The sequence below is a fragment of the Mauremys reevesii genome, linkage group 2 (assembly GCF_016161935.1).
Source record: "Mauremys reevesii isolate NIE-2019 linkage group 2, ASM1616193v1, whole genome shotgun sequence".
Lineage (NCBI taxonomy): Eukaryota > Metazoa > Chordata > Testudines > Geoemydidae > Mauremys > Mauremys reevesii.
Genome location: NC_052624.1, coordinates 248814593 through 248837358, shown reverse-complemented (window position 1 = coordinate 248837358; position 22766 = coordinate 248814593). Strand labels below are relative to the sequence as shown.

Here is a 22766-nt window from a genome sequence, read left to right as displayed (position 1 = left end):
CGCTGTACTGTTTACTTGTGTTTGGGTAGCAACAGGGTTTTAAAGGGGCAGTGCTCTCTTTTCTCATCCCCTCCCCTATTTCTTTTCACGTTACCTAAGGTGACTTTTTCCGTTGAGAAACCTCTACTCGTTCATAAAACAAGATATCCCCGCCTATGCCTCTGTCCCTGCCTACATCAGCTGCTGGGAGTGCTGTACGGTCCCAATTCCCCGGATATAGAGCTGCTTGAAGCAGTTTGCAAGAACTTTCCCCTACTGCTACAATTCACTTTACATTCTTAATACACTTCGTTCAATCCTTAAAGCCCTTACATTTTCTCTGCTTGGGTGGCACGTAACGTAATGTTTATAATGATACTTGGTACGCCTGTCCTTGTGTATTTCTGTCCAGGATAATTTATAGCATAACGCTATTTTCTGTACATACTTCTATCAGGTTCAGCTGTCCATATTTCCTAGGGGATTTGTCTGATGCAGGTAACTTTCAGTTAGTAGTACATTTTTATCTACGAAATTTCTATCATTCTATACAAATTCCAAGACAACATTTAGAGTAACATTTTAAACCTACGTCAGGTTCTTAAATGCATCTTCAATATTCAATGACCGAATCCAGATTTGTAGGTCTCTGTAGTGTACATGCCGATATACACACCTGGGATAAACTGGTAGCTTCTACAGAAATTTCCATTTATTAGGATAGAAATACTTCTAAATATAGACCAAATGACGAACCAAATACTCTTTATTTTTAGTTCCTTGGTCAATAGAAATATATTGATTTACGTCATTAACTGCAGCCCGGTTGATTTTTACTGTATTCAGGCTGATTTTTTAAAAAATAATATTTGTATCTTTTGTTGAACATTAATGGAAGATATCGTAGGGGGAGCTGATTTTTATCATCAGAATGGAGGACTGAAAGGCGAGCTCACAGCAACGTGTAATAAGAACAAAAATGCACGCGGTGAAATGACATTTAAAAGTGTATTTTAATAATGTTCAAGGTAAGGATTGTGCTGGTTAGTTCATTCCCGCAAAAGAAAAAAGAAAAGCAATAAAGGGTTCATGGGAACCACTTTATTTATTTTATTATATTTGATACTTTTGAACAAAACTAAAAATGAAACAAATTAGGTAAATAAATGTCAGAAGTGAAAGCTTTAAAATAGTACATATTAAGAAGGATAATGCAAAAATATTTACATTAACATATTTATTTTATTTATTATTGATGAATGATTAACGTAATTGTTTTTGTTTCTTTTAAAAATTGTTATTTATAAAATAAAATTTAACTCGGTTATATTAGTTAAATTAATATATTATCTTCGTGAAACATAATAAGAACAAGGTTTAAAATAAAATAATTTTGGAAGTAGGAGCAACAGTGAAATACGCCATTCTACACTGATAAAACTAGCGATTTAAGCCATTCGTGAAAATGTAAGCGCTTTGAAGATTTATCACAGTACGTGGGTACTAAATTTGATAATTATACACGTTTAAAAAGCTGAGGCTATTGGCAAGATGAAAGTAGCTAGTTTTAATGTCTTCGTTGTTTTATTCTAAAGTAACGCAGTTTGTTTCAACGGCGAAGTAGAAGAGAATTTCTTTATTAGCACTGAGATTGTAGAATACAAATAAGACCTTCAGCGCCCTAGAAATAAACCTGGTTTGTTTATTTATTTCAGAAGATGCACTATTTGCAGTCCGTTTTTATTAGGAAAAAAATATTCCGATACAAAACGGGGACGTTGCGATGAAAATAAATCGGGATTGTAGCGATACACGCATTCTCTTATCCAAAATCTCTCATGTCATATTTACCACCTTTTGGTCCATAAGTTGTCAAAAGAATAAAAATCCGTCCAACGACGTTAACTTGTTATGTTCTCTATAGCTCGTCAAAAGACACCCCGACATATCTGGACTCGAATCGGAGAGATTTAAAGTAATCTCGGCGATATTGTCATTTTTGAAGTGCTCCAGCCATTTTAAAAGAAACAATAAGCAGGTGTCTTTTCAGTGCTATGACTCAACAATGTTTTGTTTTCCACTGAAGTACAGGGAGATCTTGAGTATAGACTTAAACATATGTCTCCGTAAGCCCTCCACTTCCAGAGCACAGCATAGCCTTCCACGCAGATGTTACGGAGAATTAATTTGATGCTGAAAGGGTCCCATCAGCAGCGGAACAATCATCATAAAATACTTAATCAATCGGTGTAAATAGCCCCAGAGATGTTGAGTCAGCAAACCAAGCTGACTGGAGGGGCTGCGGAGGAGCCTGTCTGGGGGCAGCAGCAGCAGCTGCCGTAGCTCTGGAGAAGGGACTGGCCATGAGGGAGCAGGGAGCCGCCGGGGGACCTGCACAGCCCAGAGCTTTGCTTCCCATTTCCTCTTCTTTACACGCACACTCAGGAGGATCAGGCACTAGAGCTCGTTTAAGCCTGACACTTCCGCAAAGGGGGTTACCGTTTATCCTCCCTGCCTTTATCATTTCGACACCAGAGGGATTCCTGCCGCAGAAACCGGGCTAGCAGAGCTGTTTCCCAGATTGTGCACTACAGACTGTATGTGTGTATATAGAGAATAAAGCCCACTCTGTCTAAGGCCTGCTGCTGCAACTTTATTAGAAGGGCAGGTGTCATTCTCCCAAGCAAATCCCATAAGAACTGTTTAATCTGTTAGGGGATGAGGGGGATACAAAATCCCCGCAAATCCCATTAATCTCCAGTTAATGTTACCAGCCCCACTCAGGGAGCGGGGGAGCCCTTTGACAGGTTCTCCGTTTGCTTTACCTTCCCCAAACCCAACTCGCAGCGCGGCTCTAGGCAATACAGTGACTGCTCTTCACACACCCAGCCCGCCCGCGGCCCGTTCACACGTCCCCCCTGCACCGGGGACACGTCTAATTATTAACGATCGGCAGCACAGGCGCGGAGGAGCCTCAGCTGAGGGGAGCTTGCCCGGGGCCTGGGGGAGGCTCTCGGCGTGATCTGTGGAGCTGATGGGGGCGGGGGGCAGGCAGAGGAGCTTCGGTTAGGCAGCGGCTTAGGGACTCGGCGGCCGAAGAACAGGAGCGCCCCCTGGAGGAGTCCGCTGCGCAAAGCGCAAGCAGGCAAAGCCGGGGAAGAGCTGCACCGCCGTTCCGGACGCTCGAGTTATGTATAGGCAGGAGGGTGCTGTAATTTGCGGTGTGGGCAGGGTGGCGGAGGGGGAGGTTCTGTATTGTGACTAGTTATTTTCGCAAGAGATGTTAAAGTCTGAAATAGCTCAGCATATGCCCATACAATATACACATTCCTGCGAATACTTGTGATCGTGTTTCCCTGCACTGAGGGGCATATAGGGCTCCGTGTCTTGTTTTCAAGTTTGAAGAACATTTAACAGCACCGTTGTGCCACTCTCCTTGCACGGCTCTCCAGGAGATCCTTTTCCCTACTTTGCTTTCAAAGGATGCTTTTATGAGACTGATGCAGTTCTGCTCCTTTGCTCTTCGGGGCAGGGAACCTTGTCTTCCAATATATGCGGAAAACGCCTAGCACACAGTGGACACTACCATAATCCAGTACATTGTTATTAATTATTGCCCCCACCGCCACTTCCACAGCTCAGAAAACCAGCCAGTTCCTTTACCTTTTGCAAATGCTTCGTTTTAGTAAAGTCTGAAGAACAACACGATCAAGAGCTCGTTTTTTCTGGGAAGTGGGGGCGGGGAGGTATGTGCGTGGGAGTGAATGTAAAACGGTGAGAGGATGGAGTAACTGGAGGGAGAATAGCTGCAGTTTCTCTGTCCAGTGGGAAACACAGAGACCGCAGATTAACCGCGAGCTGCTGTTCTTACTGCAGCCTTGCAGGTTCGCGTATGTGGTCCTGGTAGGGAGGCCCGATCCTGCAGCCCTCATGCAGATGAGTTCGTTGGATTCAGCTGGCGTCTCACCTGACCTGGGAGTGCAGTGCAGATCTTGTGTAGGGAATCACCTGCCTGAGGGGCTCCCTCGGGATTCCAAACCTTCTGGGCTCACAGACCCGTCTTGGTCAATTTCTCTCCAAATTCCCTCTCCGCACAGTCTTCCTTTCCGCCTTAGAATAGGAACGTGTTTCGTTGTATGCTGATTATTGCCAAGACAAATACAATTCAATGCATCTTCTGGCGGAAAAGCAATCAGGGTTTAGGAAGCAAGTTGCACTACCTTAAACGCGAGGGTCATTAGTTTATGTCTTCGAAGCATATATACAAAAATACTCAGGCGGATGATTAAAGTCAGTTAAAACTCTGCGAACTCAGAGACGGAAACTCCAGTTTTACTGCACTTTTATGTAACTCTGAAACGTTATTTCGGGCGATAGGAAAACTCGAAGTCCTAGAATGCTAGCAGACGTGTTCTTTTTCTGTAAACTTATGATAGATGGGAAAATGCTGTCTGTTGCCAATTTAAACCAATAATAAAGAAATATCAAAAAATGTCGTTCTTTATTCGCGAAGAGCTAGGTGCATTTTAATTTATCAGCTGAAATCACATTCTTTTAGAAATCTCGTATGTCTCCTGAACATGTGAGCTTTTGGCCATCAGAAGCTGCTATTTTTTCTTGACTTAATCGTCATGTTAAACTGTAATGTAGAGATTGTCTATAGTCTTCGTGAAAGTAGAAGTGAAATGTTTCAGAGGAGTGATAATAATCCAACCAAATAAAACACAGGCTTGTCTAGATTCTGGTTTAAGAGATATTTTTCTTGGTTTTCCATGAAGACTGACACACACAACTGTTGTTCATTTTCTGACTTCCGCCATCACAATGTTTTACCATAATGGACACTCTTTTGAGACTAGAAGTGACTATAGATTGCTCTTTACTAAATGCCTGTTCTGAAGAGCAGTCATTATGCGCTGTCAAGCAAGGTATAGGACATACATAGAGCCAATTAAATGGGTGCATTATTACCATCAGTGTTAACATCAGCTGCAAGTGATGTTGGATGATACAAGAAACAACAAACAATCATAGTATACTGTTTACTTTACTTACCATATTTGTATCCGCTCACTCCATGGAGCAATCCAAACACAGCTGTAGTAATCTCTGCTACACTGGTTTTTTAAAATACAACGTTTCTCTAACTGCTGGATCCCTTCCAAGGGAATGTGAACATATGTAATGTTTATTCTTACTGTAAGGAACAAATTAGTGGACTGGCTTATTTGACTGAGAATATGTCTTTAAGGCAAACCTTGCCCACCCGTTCCATCCTTAAACTCAAAATGCTCAGAGATTACAGGATGACACCATTAAAATACCGACGTAATTTGTGTGTTTATGTCATGTTGCAAATTACGCATTTGTGACTGCACATTTCACACACAAGACAAGTGAAAACTGCTTCACAATTAATCTACTGAGGGATTTTGCTTTAAATGGAGAAGGAGGGGGAAAAGAGTATTTAAAAGAATTCCGGATTGAAATTAATGACAAAATTAGGAGTTACTTCAACTGGAGCAGGATCCGTTCCAGAAAGTGTCTTTACGTATTAGCAAATTGTGTAGGACATTGATATATAGCTGGGTAAGACACTTCACAGCAGAGGCAAAAGGGCAAATAGAATCTAATGCAGCAATTAGACCGATCCAGGAAGAGGCACAGAGGGTCCGATCCCGCATTCAAACGCACTCTGTTGGAGTCATCTGAAATTTGGGATGTTAAAGGAGTGGGATTGGACTCAGTCAATAGGATCAGCTGGTGAGATGTCGCGAAGCCTCACGCACAGCTCTTCAGCCCCACAGAGAATGGCTTGGCCGCTGGCCGGATCCGCTCTCCGCCTGCACTTCTGCTTTCCCGTGGAGGTGATTTAGCAGCAGCTCAAGGAGTATTCTCATCAGGCAAATGAACCCTTTGATAGCTATACTCAGATATATGGCTGTGGGGCTGGGGTGTGTATGTCCAAAATCTCTTGAAACTAAAGCAACCTCTGACTCCCTACGGGAATCTGACCTCTATAGCTAAGGTCGGGGCAAAGATATAGAGTCGCTAAACCTCCACACTCCTGGCATTGGCCTTAAAGAACAACACACAAGAGGGAGACTCGCCATCGGATAGCAGTTCACCTGCCATCAGATGTCCTTAGGGTTACATATTTGACTGTCGAAAGGAGTGAAACAGAGGGACGCCCCAGCAGCTTTTGGTTGTACGGTGTTGTCCACGGACGATCTGTCTCGTATCTCAAGTCAAATGCAGGCACTGAGCCCACAAGCGTTTTATCCCCATCTGTACTGCACAGCTTTCCGGATATTTCTGCCCTTCTTTGAGCTGGGTCTGAGAGGATATGAACTCACAACAGTACGGAGCCCTTGAACGCTGCTGAGCTTTGGAGAGTCCAAACAGTCAGCAGATTCTCCACATGTGTGTCATGGATTCCTTTATGCTTCTGTATAACAGATTTCTCTGCAATCAGCTCTAAAGGCTACTTTGGCGGATATGACACTTAGATTTTAGTTTTAGATCCGTTTTTTTTTACACTCCGTCTTGCCAAAAGGACTTATCCAGCTTTAAGAACTAGTTTTTTGTATTTCTTAGAAAATGATGTGCAGTTCTTAAGTACAACATTGCTTGCAACAGGCATTGTTTACCGTTTTGCAATATTTAAAGTCCTTATTGACTCATCTGACAAATATGTCACCGTTTCAAAGACACAGTCGGAACATTTAAGCATTTTTACTAACACCCATAGGATCAGCTGGGTGCTAAATCATCAGCTAACTCAGTCACTTATTTTGGTTATTTATGTGTCCAGCCATGAAATATCAGGGTTTAACAAACAAGGGCGAATTATAAGAAAAATAGATGTAAACTGCGATCTCTGTGTATTTCTAATAGCAGATAGAATTTATGTCCAACACAGCCCTTGTTTTCAAAGCAGGCACTCACCTGTCAGGCGTAATCCTCTCTTAAAAGTTCCACATCGTTAATTTTAATCGGGAAAGAAATGACATCAATATTAACGTGTGTTGAATTTAAAACACCTACAGCCTATATAACGTGATACCATTAAATTAAGCGATCTAAGGAGAGTATCAGAGAGACTTCTTTACCGAGCCTTCATGGACGTGATTAGAGTTTAAAACAACGCGTGCTATATATTCCCTGTCACACCACTGTCCGGTACATTATATTTTACATTGCCCTTTAATGTATTTAACGCGGAAATACAATATCTAAATGAACCCACTACGTGTGGGGTTTCTTCTTCCTGCCGCAGATATATAACATCACATCAAGTAGCAAATGCTTTACATTACATTGAAACCAGCACTCGGGACCTCTTCCATAGGTGGTACAAGGAGCTCCTGTTATCTTAGCTGTTACTTTCGAGTCTTCCCAAGTTTTCCAGCACAGTTTGTCCGATCTTTGGTTAAACACCATTCTAGGCAACTGATTTTTGCTAGTTCTTTGGTTAGCTGTTTAAGGGCTGTTTCACCGGATATTACACCAGAGTACTGACTGATAAAGCATCTCTCTCTATACCATGCTTCCTTAGATGTTCCCATTTTACTCATTTGTCGGGGTTGCAGAAGAGTTTTAATACCTCATCATAACATTTTCAAAAGTCTAAAGAACTGGACTTCGATGCTGTCGCTATAGATTTTAAGGGGCGGGAAGGGAGGGACCATGACAATTTTTTTTGTGCTCATTTTGAATTTGCATTTGAAAACGTTTTTATTCTCTATTTTCATCAGGGTGTTTTTAGGAGTGTTCCACAGTGTGAAATGTAAATGAACCCTTTGGAATTCTAATGTAGGATTTTAAATATCTGAAGAATGGTGCTTCTTAAAACAAAGGTTCTAATCTGTGTGGGGTGTGGAGTTGTTTACAGTTTGCCTTATCTGACACTATCACATTACCTAATGAATATATTTTAGTTAAGAAATAATGAGAAGTAGCTAGTTACAGCATTTACACTGACATGAAAGTTCACACCCCTGGAATTTTTATTCCAATATACATGCTTCATAGGGGCGGGTGCAGTGGCCTCAAAACCACTCTATTGCCTATGACAAGTTTCAGAGTAGCAGCCATGTTAGTCTGTATCTGCAAAAAGAACAGGAGTACTTGTGGCACCTTAGAGACTAACAAATGTATTTGAGCATAAGTTTTTGTGGGCTACAGCCCACTTCATCGGATGCATGCACTGATCACTCTCGTTAGAGTGTGTACGGTAATACCCATTGTTTCATGTTCTCTGTGTGTGTGTGTGAATATATATATATCTTCCTACTCTATTTTCCACTGCATGCATCCAATGAAGTGGGCTGTAGTCCACGAAGGCTTATGCTCAAATACATTTAGTCTCTAAGGTGCCACAAGTACTACTGTTCCATAGCCTATGTCACTCCAATGAAGAGTTCAAAGAAAGGTACCTTAGCTGAAGGTATTGTACTTTAATATGAGGTGGTTTAATATTCGTGATATGAGAAAAGAGAAATGAGGGATGTTTTGGCCACCCACGAGCTTCACCAAGTTATACTAGTACTGTGCTGACTTTTCCTTGAATTCTTTTCTGGAGTATCACAGGATTTGTGAAATGTTTTTGAGACCTTGAGATAATGAGCCCAATGCTGCTGCCATAGAAATCATCAAAGCCCCAAGTCCCATTGATTCCTGTGATGGCAGGATAGGGCTCAGTGGCAGGAGAGAAGCAAGATCATTTATTGGAAATCAACATGAAGAGTGGATTTTTATTTTTTATTTTCAAAGTGGAAGACATTGATTTTATGACATCATCCTATTGTGATTACCTTATTTCTAATCTTCCATATAGTGCACAGTGATTATCCTGGATGGATATTTGTACAGTAAAATGACAGTTCCTCATTGCATTAGTACTGAATAAGAATATTCTGATAGGTTTAGAGAACAACATTAGGTCCTGATCCCACAGCCTTTCCTCACACGAGTAACCCTTACTCACAGAGGAAAGGTGAGGATTAATACAACAAAGGTGTTCCCAACTCTGCCCTGTTTACACAATTAGCATTGCTGTATTGGAGGGACACAGACACTGAATTAGCTGGGTAGATAGTGGGAGAGTAAGGTGGCCCAATCCTTCAGTATTTACCTATTCCTTATTCACGCAACCCCACACTGAAGTAATAATATGAAAAAGCAATGGGACTCAATGAAAGTTTCACCTGAGCAAGGATTGAAAAGGGACAGTACAAAAGTGGGCCTTCGTATATTAGTAGGTAGAGGGAATGGGTGCTTAGCAGATACTACTTGTTATAAGGGAAAATGTTGAGATAACTTTATGGTCAAATATATCACCTGAGCACATTACCAATTTTCATCAAATGTTTCCTAATTCAAAATCCCCTCCTGATGGCTGAGTCCAGTTGAAAGGAAGAATCTGATAAAGTTATGTAATTTATGGCTTTGATATACAATATCCCTGGGGGCAATAGGCTTATTGTCCTTTAAATAAAATAATGGGTTTCTCTTTGTAACTTTATTAATATGACTGTGACATATGCAGTCACTAATGCACTATACATTATTTATTGAAAATAAATAAATAAATAGAATAGAAAAAAGGTGTATGATAATTTTGTGCATAAAATGGTTCAGGACTGGGTGAATGCACTCCTTTAAATATCTGAGTTATCTGATGTCCTTACTCAAGCAAAGCCTCCCTCTACTTCAACAGGAGCGCAAAGGTCGTATTGTCCCAGAGATTCTGATGGACAGTTCTGTTGAAATACTGAAGGCACAGTATGGTTCCATATCAGTGACTAAGGATATGCCATCCAACAATTAGACTGGCTGTTGTCCATTCCATTTGGTATAATCCTGCTCCAATTAAAGTAATGGCAAAATTCCTGCTGACTTCAGAGGGAGCAAGAACAGGCCTAGGGCATATTGCTCATTTATCAGAATAGTTATTTCAGTAGGGTTTTTTCAGTGAAGAATAAGCTTTTTTTCTAATCAGTAATCACGTTTGCATTGTTAGTTTGGGGTCTGAAATTAGTAATCATTTCCTTTGTCATGAGCAAGTATAATTAATTTTGATCTTTCATTTTATCAGAATAATACAACAGAGTATAGATAGTGGCTATTTACAGTACTACCACCACTAGTTACTGTATAACTGCCATAGTTATGAATATGATCATTTACTTTGGAGATAGACATTCAGGAGATAAAATGGACCTGATTCTTTTTATACCTTACATATCTAGTCATTTACACTTGTGCAAAGTGGGTGTAAAATGTCACAGAATCACAATTCTCCACTTAGTTACATCAGTGGTACCATTTTACACTCACTTCATGTAGGTGTAAACATTAATGACTACACAAGGTATAAGGCAGCAAAGAATCAGGCCCAGTGATTTCACTTCAAATACAATTGCCATTAGGAAAGGAAGAATTTTATTGGCTGATGGAGATTCTGCAGATTCATATATCTCATATGCTCCTGCAGCCCATAGCTCCTAAGCCTGTTGTTCTAAAAGAAATCTAAGGAAAAACATTATATAAAAGCAAAAAAATTGGTTTATGAAATGCAGTTATACATTTGGTCTCATTCTTCATAACTCACCCAAGACATGAGATGTGAAATATCCATACATCTTGTCCTATGCCTTATATTATACGTTTCAATCTCCTTTAAGGAACTATTGTATATCCCAAAGAATAACCAGATTTCCACAAATAAAATTAAACATGTAGAGTGAAAAGCACCAGACAATGAAAATCTCTGAGTTTTTTTTTCAGGTTGTAAGCATGCATGATACATATGGTCACTAGATATATATGTAAGCTAAGTTGCGATTTGTTTATGCTAGCACCATGCTTGTAATATTCTTACAATAGGTCTACCCCCCCAAGTGTATTTCCCGTTTTCAGCATACATTGTACTGGCATAGTGTGCATTGCAAGCAACACATTATAATCCAGAATATTGTATAACATTTCAGATATTTTAAGAGTATCATAAATATGGTGCAGGCATACGTAATCATCACTTACAGATGTGTACAATGTCTATATTAATCTCAGGATGGTTTTTCTATTGTTTGTGGCTTCCAATTAAAAGAAAGGCTCAACAATAAATATGATGAAAAGAATAACAACTACCCCAGAGCAGACAAGCCACAGACAGCTGGGTAAATCTTATCAATGACTCACACTCTTTAGCACAACCAATTGTTCATTAAAAAAAACAACTCAGGGATCTTCTACGATAAATGGTCAGGGATTGCAGATTCTTGAAATTTAATGGAAAGGAAGGATAATTTACCATGATTAGACATTTAGAACTTAAAAAGACAGAGTCATAACAGAAATGCTAGAATCTTTACATTTATTGGCTCTAATTCAGGAAAGCACTTAAGCACTTGCTTAAGTTCATCACCATTCAAGACATTTTTTTTAAAGGAGGCAGAAGAGAGGGGTTAGCCCATAACATCAAGGGACAATTGTAGCTCTAGATCAAGATTTTACATGAGACATGACCGCTTTGCTGCACACTCTCGTTAATGAAATGCTCCTCAACTTTTCTGTTGTGGCTATCCAGTTTTTCCACTGCAGCAGTTCTCCCTGGAGCCTTTTTGTGAAACAGTGCACTATCATGTGGGACAGAAGGGCAGTTGCTTCAACATGGAACCTCTGGACCTTGTTCTGAGATCACTTATGCTGGCAGAAATCAGAATTCTACTGAAGTGAATGAAATTACACTGGTATAAAATCAGAGTGAGATCAGTGTGGAAATGGAAGCGCTACACTGTTAAATTAATAGCTAGCAATCATTAATAAGTTTTGATACAAAGTTTGGGGAGTGATAAATAATGAAGCGGACAGGACAATGATACAGAATGAACTGGATCACTTAGTAAACTTGGTGCACCACAAAATATCTGTTTTAATATGGATAAATGTAGTTATACATACAGGAACAAAGAATGTAGGCCATACTTACAGCATAGGGGACTCTATTCTAACAAGAAGTGATTCTGAAATAACAATGGATAATCAGCTGAACACGAGTATCTACAGTGACACTGTGACCATAGGGGCTAATAAGAACTTGGATGAATCAATGCTGGAATCTCACGTAGGAGTAGGAAGTTATATTATCTCTCTTTTTGGCACTGATGCAACTGCTATTGGAATACTGTGTTCACTTCTGGTGTCCACAGTTCAAGAAGAATGTTGAAAAATTTGAGAGGATTCAGAGACAAGCCATGGGAATGACTGAAGTACTGGAAAAATGTGCTTTATAGTGATAGATTCCAGGAGCTCAATCTGTTTATCTTAACAAAGGGAAGGCTAAGCGGTGACTTGATCACAGTCTGTAAGTATCTATGTAGTGAATAGAAATTTGAAAAGAGGGTTCTATTCAATCTAGCAGACAAAGATATAACACCATCCAATGTCAGAAAGCAGAAGCTAGACAATTTCATACTAGAAATAAGCTGTACATTTTTAACAGTGAGGGTGGTTAACTGTTGGAACAACTTGCTGAGAGTTGTGATGGATTCTCCATCACTGGCAATTTTAAAAGCAAGATTAGATAATTTTTCTAAAACATTTGCTTTAATTTAAACAAGAATTAATTCAGAGAAGTTCCATGTGTTGTACTATACAGGAGACCAGACAAGATGATCACAATGGTCCCTTCTGGTCTTAAAATCTATGAATCCATGGTGAGTGGAATTGAGATTAATGTAATGTAAATACAAAAATTAATGTATTACTTTGAATAATTGTTAAAATTTATCTGAGTGGGTCAGAACCCAGTTTTATAATCACCATTGGCAAAGCCAACTAGTCTATTCCTGATAGAATGCCCCTCACACTTTATTTGGGCAATGCATTGACAAACAAATCCAGAGTGCTGGGTTTGTTATATGTCATGTCAAACTGTCCTTCCACTCTGCCTGTCCACGGTGTTCTTGTGAGTTGGCAATGGTGTGAAATGTACAAGAATCTTGATTTTTTGATGCAATCTAAAACATTCTTTCAGAGTTCAGATAGAAGGTTCCCCTCTGCCATCCTGAAAATGTCAAACATCTGATACCATTATTGCGCTAAAATATTTCATGTATTTGACCTGCTCACTCATGAGGGGCTGGTGGGACTTTATGTACGGCTATGGTTCTAGTTCAACCTCTTGTTTTTCAGACTGTGCCAATAAATTTACATTTTACAGTAGAAGAACTCATTTCAACAACACCGAACGATTGAAAATCGAGGACCCTCCAGCAAAGCAGAAGAGCCTCAAGACATATTATCTTCAGCTTTAAGGAGACAGAAGGCAGAGAACAGGGATGTTGTGTCAGCCACAGTGTCCTCCATCAGGATTCATCATTTATGCCCCTTTCTGCCTCATTTGTCTTGCTAATTAAATAAATGTGCAAGTAACATTTTGGATTTTTAGCTTTTATTGTTGTGCTGCTTCTGTTGGCATTAGTTGATCTGTTCTACTGCACTGTGTGGGGTCTGCTTGTTGCTATACATAGCACTTGTCTGGCAGTGCCGGAGGGCTAGGTTTGGGGTTAGTGTTCTGGGAGGGATCAGCAGAGGGAGCAGGGATTGGATGGTGGATTTAGGAGGATAACAGCAGAAGGTCAGCAGATATGATATGAGGGTTCAGAAGGATAAAACCGTACAGTAGTATCAGATTGGACGAGGATCAGTTTGCCCAGTCTCCTGATATTCCTCTGGGCATTAAACAGGAATACTGTATTCACATCTGCATAAAATTCAAATTCTACTCGAAGACCAGTCTGACTCTATGATTCTGTCTGATTTTCCATGAACAGAACAGATGACAAATATGCTTCAGCATTAACGCTCAAGATAAAGGAAGGGAATTCAGGAATTCATACCTCTCTTGCTGCACCAATATACCGTCTCCTTTTGGAAATGAAAAAGCTTGCCAATGCAGAAATTACTGTGGCAGCAGCCAGTACACCTGCAGCAAACATGGAATACGCACACAAAATTGCTACAGTGTACAAGCATTTCTGTTACTATTGGGATTGCAGGCCTAACTGTCTTGTCATTTACCTCCATGTCTCTCTGCACTGTTGTGATCACAGTGTGCTCCTTCCCATTAAGACCAGGTTAAGACAAACTGAATCCTAGAGATAAGGGGCTCCTATGGGCTCACCTGAATATAATAGTCTGTTGAGCATGGTAGTAGAAGGGACATCCGTACAAGTATCTTTTAGTAGGGATCCACATTGGTGCCTTTGCAGTACCTAGATGTAGGGGTGGCGAAACTTAGTGACCCTCCGAGCTGCATACAACAATCTTCAGAAGTTTGAGAGCCGGTGGGCTTGGGGCTTCAGCCCCACGGGGAGGTAGGTCTTGAGGCTTTATCCCCATGGGGCTGAAACCCCGAGTCCCAGCAGGTATGTCCTGCGGGGCTGAAGCCCTGAGAGTCCCCTCCCTGCTGGGCAGCTCCTAGCCCCACCACTCTGCTGCAGGCAGAAGTCCAGAGTGGCCCAGTCCCCAGTCTGGTAGGCATAAAATGGTGGGGAGGTGGGGGGCTCCATGAGCCACACTTTAACAGTAAAAGAGCCACGTGTGGCTCGCAAGCCACAGTTTGGCCACCCCTGACCTAGAGCATCACTCCCTGTCTTCCGGTGGGCTGCTCTATTCTAGGGAAGGGTGGATTCTGCCTTCTACCTCCATGTTAATAAACTATTAAGATGCGTGGGAAAGTTAAATGCCTCTCACAGAGCTATTGTTTCAGGCCACCAGCAGACTCAGGCAGACATCACTGCATTGATTACAATCAGTTTATATTTTCAAGCTTTTCTTTTAAAAACTAGAGAGCTCTTTAAAAGAGAGATTCTGACTGTGACAATATTGCAACCACATGCTGTATCTTTGGGGACCATCTTATGTTAAGTTTATTAATGTTTTATGTATTATTGTGGGCCAGGGATTGTATGCAGCACTAGCGGGGAAGGGTTACTACAGCTTCTCCAGGAACAAACAGAAGTGCTGAACTCCACATTTCTTCCATAGACCTTCATGTAGGTGAACCGGGGCAACTGCCGCCTGAGTACCCCCTTGTGGCCAGAGGTCACTCTCCAGCACCCTGCCTATTTCCCCCTCTTCAGGGCCCCTTAAGGACTGCACAGTCCACAATAAAACATTCCCCTTCTCAGGTTCAGTTTATCCAGTTCTTAGTTAAACACATTGGCCCTCCAGACTCCAACCCCAGTTCAGCAGCTCTCTCCCCCTTAGGCCGGGAGCTCCCAGTTCTTCTTCCCAGAGCTGGATCCCACTTCAATCACCACTCCCAGGCTTTAGGTACCGGTAGCTGGTTCTGACTTCTCAGTTCCCCTAGTATCACTCTTCTCTCCAGCTGCCATGCCATGCCTTCATTGCAGGCTCCTGCTGCCCTTTCTAGGGGAATCAGCAGAGACGAGTTAGGTCTCATGGGGCCCAGGGCCAGAACAAGTGTGGGGACCCCGGTGCTGGAACTGTTCCCCCACCTTCCACCTGTGGTCCTGCCCTGTCCCGCCCGGCCTCTTCCACCCGAGGCCCCACCCATCACCCTGTCCCTTCCACCCAAGTCCCACCCCCTTTCACCTGTGATTCTGCCCCAATTCTGCCTGTGACTCCATCCCTGTTCCACCCCTCCCCGCCGCTGCAGACCCACCCCAGCTCACTCCTTTCTGCCCCCCTGTTGCAGCCCCAAGACCAGAGTGAGAGCTCCTCCCACCCCAAGGCCACAGTGGAGGGAGATTTTTCTGGGGCCCTCAAATTGGCTGGGGCCACTGGGCCTGGGCCTGGGCCCGTGCAGTAATCTGCCACTGGAAATCAGGTGTCCTCCATCTAGCCCTATCCAAGCTGTTAACACAGCACAGGTGGGCTGAAGCTGTTCCTTCAGTAATCAGGGCTGGCTTGTCCTAGGCTTTCAACCCTCAAGGGGCAAGACATGGTGTTACAGGTGGACATAAGCTTTGCCCCTTGATCAGCCAAAGCCGCCCAGGGAAATGCCACATGGCTGAATATTTCTAGAAAGGCATCAGCCAGCACTTCAGGGTAGTGGGTGGCATAATGTACTATAACCAGATACCAGAATGTATTTTCCCCCTGTTCAGGTAACTCTGCTGAGGTCCCCTGCAATGTCACAGTGAACTTTTGAAAGGGTTCCTCTATGATGGGGACGGGGATCAGGGCTGCCTTACCCTTCTCTTGGGTTTCCCCGGTTGCTTAAATGGGTCACAAGACTTACAATTGTTTTGCACTGCCTCCAAAACCCAGAGCTAGCAGAAATTCTACAGTAAGCACTGTTTAGTGTACTGTATTCCCATGCCCTGAGAAAGATCTATTGTAGAGCAGGCTGACTAGCTGATATTTTTGTGGTACCACTGATTGTCTCCATATCCCCCACAGCTCCACACTGTAGAGGGGCATCCACTATCGAGTAGCCCCTGATCCTAGAGAAACCTTTTGAGGTGCTCCTCTGTCAGGAGACTGCCTGGGGGTTAGCAGCCAGACACCCTTGGTTTTACTACAGAGGGATCAGACAACTGTTCCTGCTTGAACTCCACAGCAGGAGCTGGGATACTAGGCCCAGTGTTCTCTTTTGGGCCCACTCCTCTGTATCAGGATCATCAACAAGTCTCCTTTCTACCCCGGGGCATGCACTCACACTGTCAGGCAGCAGCTCAGAGCTGCCTCTCTGTTTGCCAGCTTGCAGCCCTGGATCAGAGACAAGGGCATCTGCTTTCTACTTTGGGTACCAATACAAGTGAACCAGGGCCAGGAATTTAGGTCATTCGCCAACAAGACCTCAACCAGCAGCTGGGAATAGATCCTCACATCCTTAGGCTCCTGAATGTCATCTCACTTAAGGAGGATCCGAGCTACTGGGATTTGGAAAGGGGTCCCATTATTCCCTGACTGGTCAAGAGTATATTGGGGATGATTCTTGAGGGATCTACCACCTCTGGGATGCCAGAGTGACTTGGGCTCCTGTGTCCCTCCACCCCGGACCTTTTTCCTATCCACCTCCACTGGGAAACAATATTTTCTTGATTCTCCTCTTGGGTCAGAAATTGCCAGGTTTACTGATGTGAGTGTCGCGGAAGGATCAGGTTCAGCTGCGTGCAGAGTTGCTACCTCTTGGACCCACTGCAGGTTACCATTAGCCCCTTGTCTCCCCAGTGCTGGCCAGTGTCTTACCTAATGACCAGGCTTGCTGCAATGAAAATATACTAGATCACAGCTCACCTTCTTAGGGGTCCAGTCAGGGTTCAACTCCCCCAAAAGTCTGAGTTTAGACAATTCTTTTTTCTGGGAGGTGCCCCCTTGGGAGTCGGCTTTGTGCTGCTCTCCCGTGAATGTTTTATGCCTCCCCTGCTGACTGTCCACAGAAAAATCTGCCACTTTCCCAGCTATGCAAACTTCCCTGGGATTTTTATCTATTAGCCATGATAGGTCGGGGGGCAAAGGTGATAGAGTTCTTCGAGACTCATTAATTTTTAAGCCTCCTCAACAGTGGTGACTCCCCAGCCAGATACCCACTTTCTTATATACCCCTTAATTTGTACTGCAACCTCTGCATAGTTCATATTCCCTTTTTTCTGACTCCCTGAAATTTCCTCCTATATGCTTCAGGCATCAAGTTTAAATTTCAGCTATAATGCTTGTTTACACAGCCCATAATCTTTCCAGGCCCTCCCTGACAGCAGCGGAGCCAGATGCCGCACCAACTCCTGCTCCACCTAGTTCAATTCACACCCCCTTTCAAATGCATTCAAAAACATATTCATGGCCTCCCTGTCCCTAAAGTGTGGAAATAATTTGGAGTCTATGTCACTCCTCAGACCAGGCATATGGGGTGTGGCTCCACTTACCAGAACAGGAGTTTTCTGGCACTGTCTCTGCATGTTGTGTTTGTGCTGTTACTACATGTCCTTCTCTTTTTGCTCATGTTGATGCTTCTTCTCATTGTGCTGGTGCTTCTTTTTCTCAATCTTCCAGCCTTCGTTGCTCCAAATCTCTCTCAAACGAAAGTTGTTTCTTCTGAAACTGCAGCGTCTTTGCTCTTCTGGATCACTCAACCTTGCTGCATCTACATTGTCTGGGGAACCATTTGTAGCACTATCTTCTTGATTACCGCAGGCCCTGTAGGAGGAAAAAGACCCTCTTTGTCCTTATTTGGAGCAGGTGCCTCCTCCTCCTGGCTAGAGTCAGAAGAGTGCAGCATGACCACCAACTCTGATTTCTTCTGAATAGGACCAGTCAAACTGCTGTGTGAACACGCTCAGAAGCTGATATGTCTTCAGCTGTTCATAACTCAGTTTTTCTGTCTCTCTTCACTTCCCCCACCCCCAAAAGACTATAAGACACTTTTCTCTCTGCTTTCTCCTTCTACAGTACTTGCCTTTACTGCTATGGGCACCTTATTGGCAATTCACATTGCCATAGAGCTTGTACATTGCCACCACATTGTCACAGTTTCAGGGATAACTGCATCTGTTTTCCCTCGCCATGGTCCCTTGAGGGCACCCACTTAAGGTTTCAGGCTCTCTGCTGTCACCTCTCTTGGGTGGAGACCTATGTCTCTTTCCCTCCTAACTACGGGTTTTAAGGCTACACAGCATTCTGCCTTACACGGTGATATCCCCAGCAAGCCAGTCTGCCTAAAGGCCAGCCCCTGTTCATTTTTTCTCTCAGAAGACAATGACAGTGTTTTTATCAGTGACCACACACATGTTCCAAACCAAAGTACATTTACTTTGAGGGCAAAAGCATTTCAGAGAAAACATGTAAGAAACAATGAACAGTTTTAAACTCACAGTAACCATACCAGCAATCACCCACCAGCCTTATGGAACCTAGCTGGCCAAAGTCTTTACAACAGTGGTTCTCAAACTTTTATACTGGTGACCCCTTTCACACAGGAAGCCTCTGTGTGTGACCCCCCTTTATAAATTAAAAACACTTTTTTACATATTTAACACCATTATAAATGTTCGAGGCAAAGCAGAGTTTGGGGTGGAGGCTGACAGCTCGCGACCCCCCATGTAATAATCTTGTGACGCCCTGAGGGGTCCCAACTCCCAGTTTGAGAACTCCTGCTTTACAACCATTCAAGAAGGGTTGGGGTCTCCCTTGGACTTGAGGTCCTGCCTCTTTGTTGAATCAAACAGAAGACCCTGCGTTTTCCCAAACTTAGCCTTTATCTCCCAAATTCTTTCTTTGTCCTTCACCTCTCCTCTGGGACTGCCTTAAACTGGTATATGCAAGTGGCATATGAAACTGGAGGTAGTACTTCTCTGGAGCTGTTTACAGTCTCTGGGACTGTAGTAATCACTCCCCTTTGGTTTCTGTTCCTGGAAAAGCTGTGGTAACCCTTCTCACTGAGAGCTGCATACAATCCCTGGCCCACAATAAACATAAAACATTCATAAACTTAATACAGTTTGGTCCCTAAAGATACAGCATGTGGTTGCAATATCTGTCATGCTGACATCAACACGTGACAAAAGGAGTGAAAGCCCTAACCATATGCATCTTGCGCCCATACCTTATTCTGTTCCCACTACCCTCCCTTCAGCTGGAGCTTTGACAACTCAGAAAACTGGCTCCATCACCTGTCACAGCTGAATAGAGGCCTGTTGAGATAGTACTCAGTTGCTTTGGCCACTCTTCCCAAGGCTGCCATCTCAACCCCCAGAGCAGCAAAAGACACAGAAATAGAATGAAAAACACAACTTTATCAAAAACGTTGCAGAACTTTTGATGTTTTTATTTTGTTTCACAGTGTTTCATCAGAAAAACACAAAGGTTAGTTGGCAAACACAATATCAGCTGGACCTTTAAGGAATTCAAGTCCCATCTCTGACTTGTGCCTAGTTTTTCCTTCTCCACAATTGTGAGACTGAGATAGCAGGTGACTGAGAGCTAGGTCTCCTGGGAGACATAAAAAGAAACTTTCCTCAACATAGAAAGCAGTTTCTTGCTCGGAAAGTGGTCAGACCTGGTGTGGGGCTTTTCTCCAAGAGAGCTGGGGAAACACTTTGCTCAGCAGGTGAAGCAGAAAAGGCCCACGAAGAGACAAAGCGCAGAAGAATGCCGGGAGGAATGAAGTAAGGTAAGAAAGAGGCCGTGGGCAATGCACCTCTGGTGTGGCCTGGAGGACCAGGGTTAGTACCAGTACAAGTCCTTGTTTAGAGATTCCAGGGGCTTCTGAGAGAGTGAGAGGAAGCCCACCTGTATCAATAGGGGAGAGACCAAGAGACCAAGACAGATCCTTGTAGGAAAGGACTATTGAGTGAGCCTGGGGAGGGCCAAAGAAGAAACTATTGAAGCCATGGAGGCCTGACGGATTCCTGAGTCTGGAGAAAGACAAATGTTATCTTGAGCTTGGACTCTTTGTTTACCCTGAAAGTGGAGGGCTGTTGGTGAGTTTGGCCAGAGAGCTAAGTCCCAAATCACTCTATCAGCCTAGGAAGGCCATTGTATGAGGAGGAAGTGGTGAATCATTGCTATATATACACACATAGTCGGCAATGCACTTACTTTATGGGGAGTTGGCATGACAGTCTGTTGCCTCAGCAGCATCTCCCACATGTCTGAGATCTGAAAATGAGAGCACAGCAAAGGTTCATTAGTTAAGCTTAAACAAGGTTAACCCTGACCTTTCTCTATTCACCAAAGAGAGAGTTCTTAAACAAATACAATAACAAAATAAGTCAAAGTAAAACAGAGCAAAAACTGCAGTCCTATTTTATTCAAAGCATAATGTCTATAATTTATTAAATAAGAAGTGCCAGATATTGAAACCTATGAGGGTGTGGACGGATTTTGGGGCCATGTAAGTACCATAGATAGTGTAGCAATACTTAAAGTCAGATCACTTTAAAATGGATAAAGAAGAAAATTCCATGTTCCCCCATGTTATTTCTAGGGCCTTTAGATTTATACCAGTAAATAAAAATGTGAGAAATACTTGCGCTCCCATAAATGATATCACGCGTGGAGACTAAAGTGGTACAAATCTACAGTAGACACAGTCCAAGTTTGATCCAGGTCAGCATTAGACTAATGTTGTGTTTTGTTTTGTTTTTCCTAATGTCAGAGAGAAGATATATAAAAACGGAATGGAGCTGATGTTTACTTTATAGCTAATGGTTCCCCAAATCTACAAGAACTTCTAAAGAGTAGATAAAAGCAGCTGCACATGTGATATAGGAATAAACATCCAGAAGAAAACACAACTGTAATCAAAGTTCCAGCTGCACTCTACTTAATTCTTATCTGCATTCTTTTTAATCAGGCACATTTTTAAGTCAAAGGCATATTTCCAACAGCTTTTGTCCATATATATGTATATATGTCCCTTGAAATATTACAGAAGTCCTGTTTCATATCAACTACAGTGACAATGTACACTCTTTTATTAACTTTCTTCTCATCATCCCCCATTTTCCCTCTGGGCCTCTCTTTTGCATCTGGTGTCTCTACTGGTGCTCAAGATGACAAATACTGATAACTGTGAAGCTGCAATGCTGTGTACTTCTATAAGGCAAAGCCTAGCCAAGGTTAGTCATTGATTTATGTGGTATATTCTGTTCAACAGTGCAAGGTTTTTCTAATTCCATACCTTCTAATCCTCACCACCTTCAACTTAGAGGGTGTCAGATTTCCATCTTATTATTGCAGCTGTGGTTTCCTAAAACTAAATTCCATTTTTTTGAATGTAGTTACTAATTTTTTTAAGTCAATTCAGATTAAAATAGTCATTTTTAAGAGACTAGACTCTCAGACAATGTGATAGTAGTTGAAAGTGATTGTTTTGTCAATAAATGGCTGATATAGATTACAAAAATCAAATCGGAGATTTTGAAATGAATGTTTTTACCCTATTTTCCTCAGATTTTTACCATGTATCTTCAATATTTTGACAATATTGAGACATTAAGCCAAGGATTCACTTTATGAAAGGAAGTTGATATGAAATACAGATGGCAGAGCAAAGCTTGTGCAGTGATGCTGGAACAATTTGTATAGTGGCATGCTGAGAGCCATTGAACTAAACTGTAAACCATTTATATGATGGAAACCACTTCAAGTCAGCGAGTGCTGCTGCACACCCAGCACCTCTAGTTCCAGCACATATGAGCTTTTGTGACCAAGGGGCCTTGAATCCAGATCTGCAGAAGCAGCTATGCTCCACTCTCCATTTAGTAGCCTGCTGACAAATGCTTATCCAGGACTCATGAAGCCTAACTCCAGTTTGAGGCTCCATCCCTGACTTCCTATTGGCAGAGTCCCAGACAGGGGCGGCTCTAGGTATTTTGCTGCCCCAAGCATGGCAGGCAGGCTGCCTTCGGCAGCTTGCCCATGGGAGGTCCCCGGTCCCGCGGATTCGGTGGCATGCCTGCGGGAGGTCTGCCGAAGCCGTGGGACCAGTGGACCCTCCGCAGGCATGCCGCCGAAGGCAACCTGCCTGCCGCCCTCGCGGCGACCGGCAGAGCGCCCCCCGTGGCTTGCCGCCCCAGGCACGTGCTTGGCGTGCTGGTGCCTGGAGCCGCCCCTGGTCCCACAGCAGCTGATTGGCCTGCTGTGACTTTAAATTTTTGTTGTTGTTGTTGTTAATGTGACCAATATGTGATGATGTAGGACAAAATGCATATTCTTTGTGTTTCCCTGCAGAGCTTGGTCTTGGGGCTAGGGACACAAATACTTCTTTCAAACGCCACTTAAATGAAGACCCAGCTGAGGGCCATCTC

General features: G+C 42.8%; 1 protein-coding gene across 9 annotated transcripts in view; it reads right to left on the bottom strand.

The window, feature by feature from the left end:
* Positions 1-22766, bottom strand: part of OSR2 (odd-skipped related transciption factor 2) — a 44003-nt gene that overhangs the window by 8392 nt on the left and 12845 nt on the right. For all 9 annotated transcript variants that reach the window (XM_039524235.1, XM_039524232.1, XM_039524239.1 and 6 more), the window contains 2 exons: positions 20554-20613; positions 17883-18153 (listed from right to left, as the gene is read on the bottom strand). In XM_039524235.1, the coding sequence (XP_039380169.1) occupies positions 17883-17915 (33 nt within the window). In that variant the 5' untranslated portion in view covers positions 17916-18153; positions 20554-20613. The remainder of the gene's footprint in view (positions 1-17882; positions 18154-20553; positions 20614-22766) is intronic.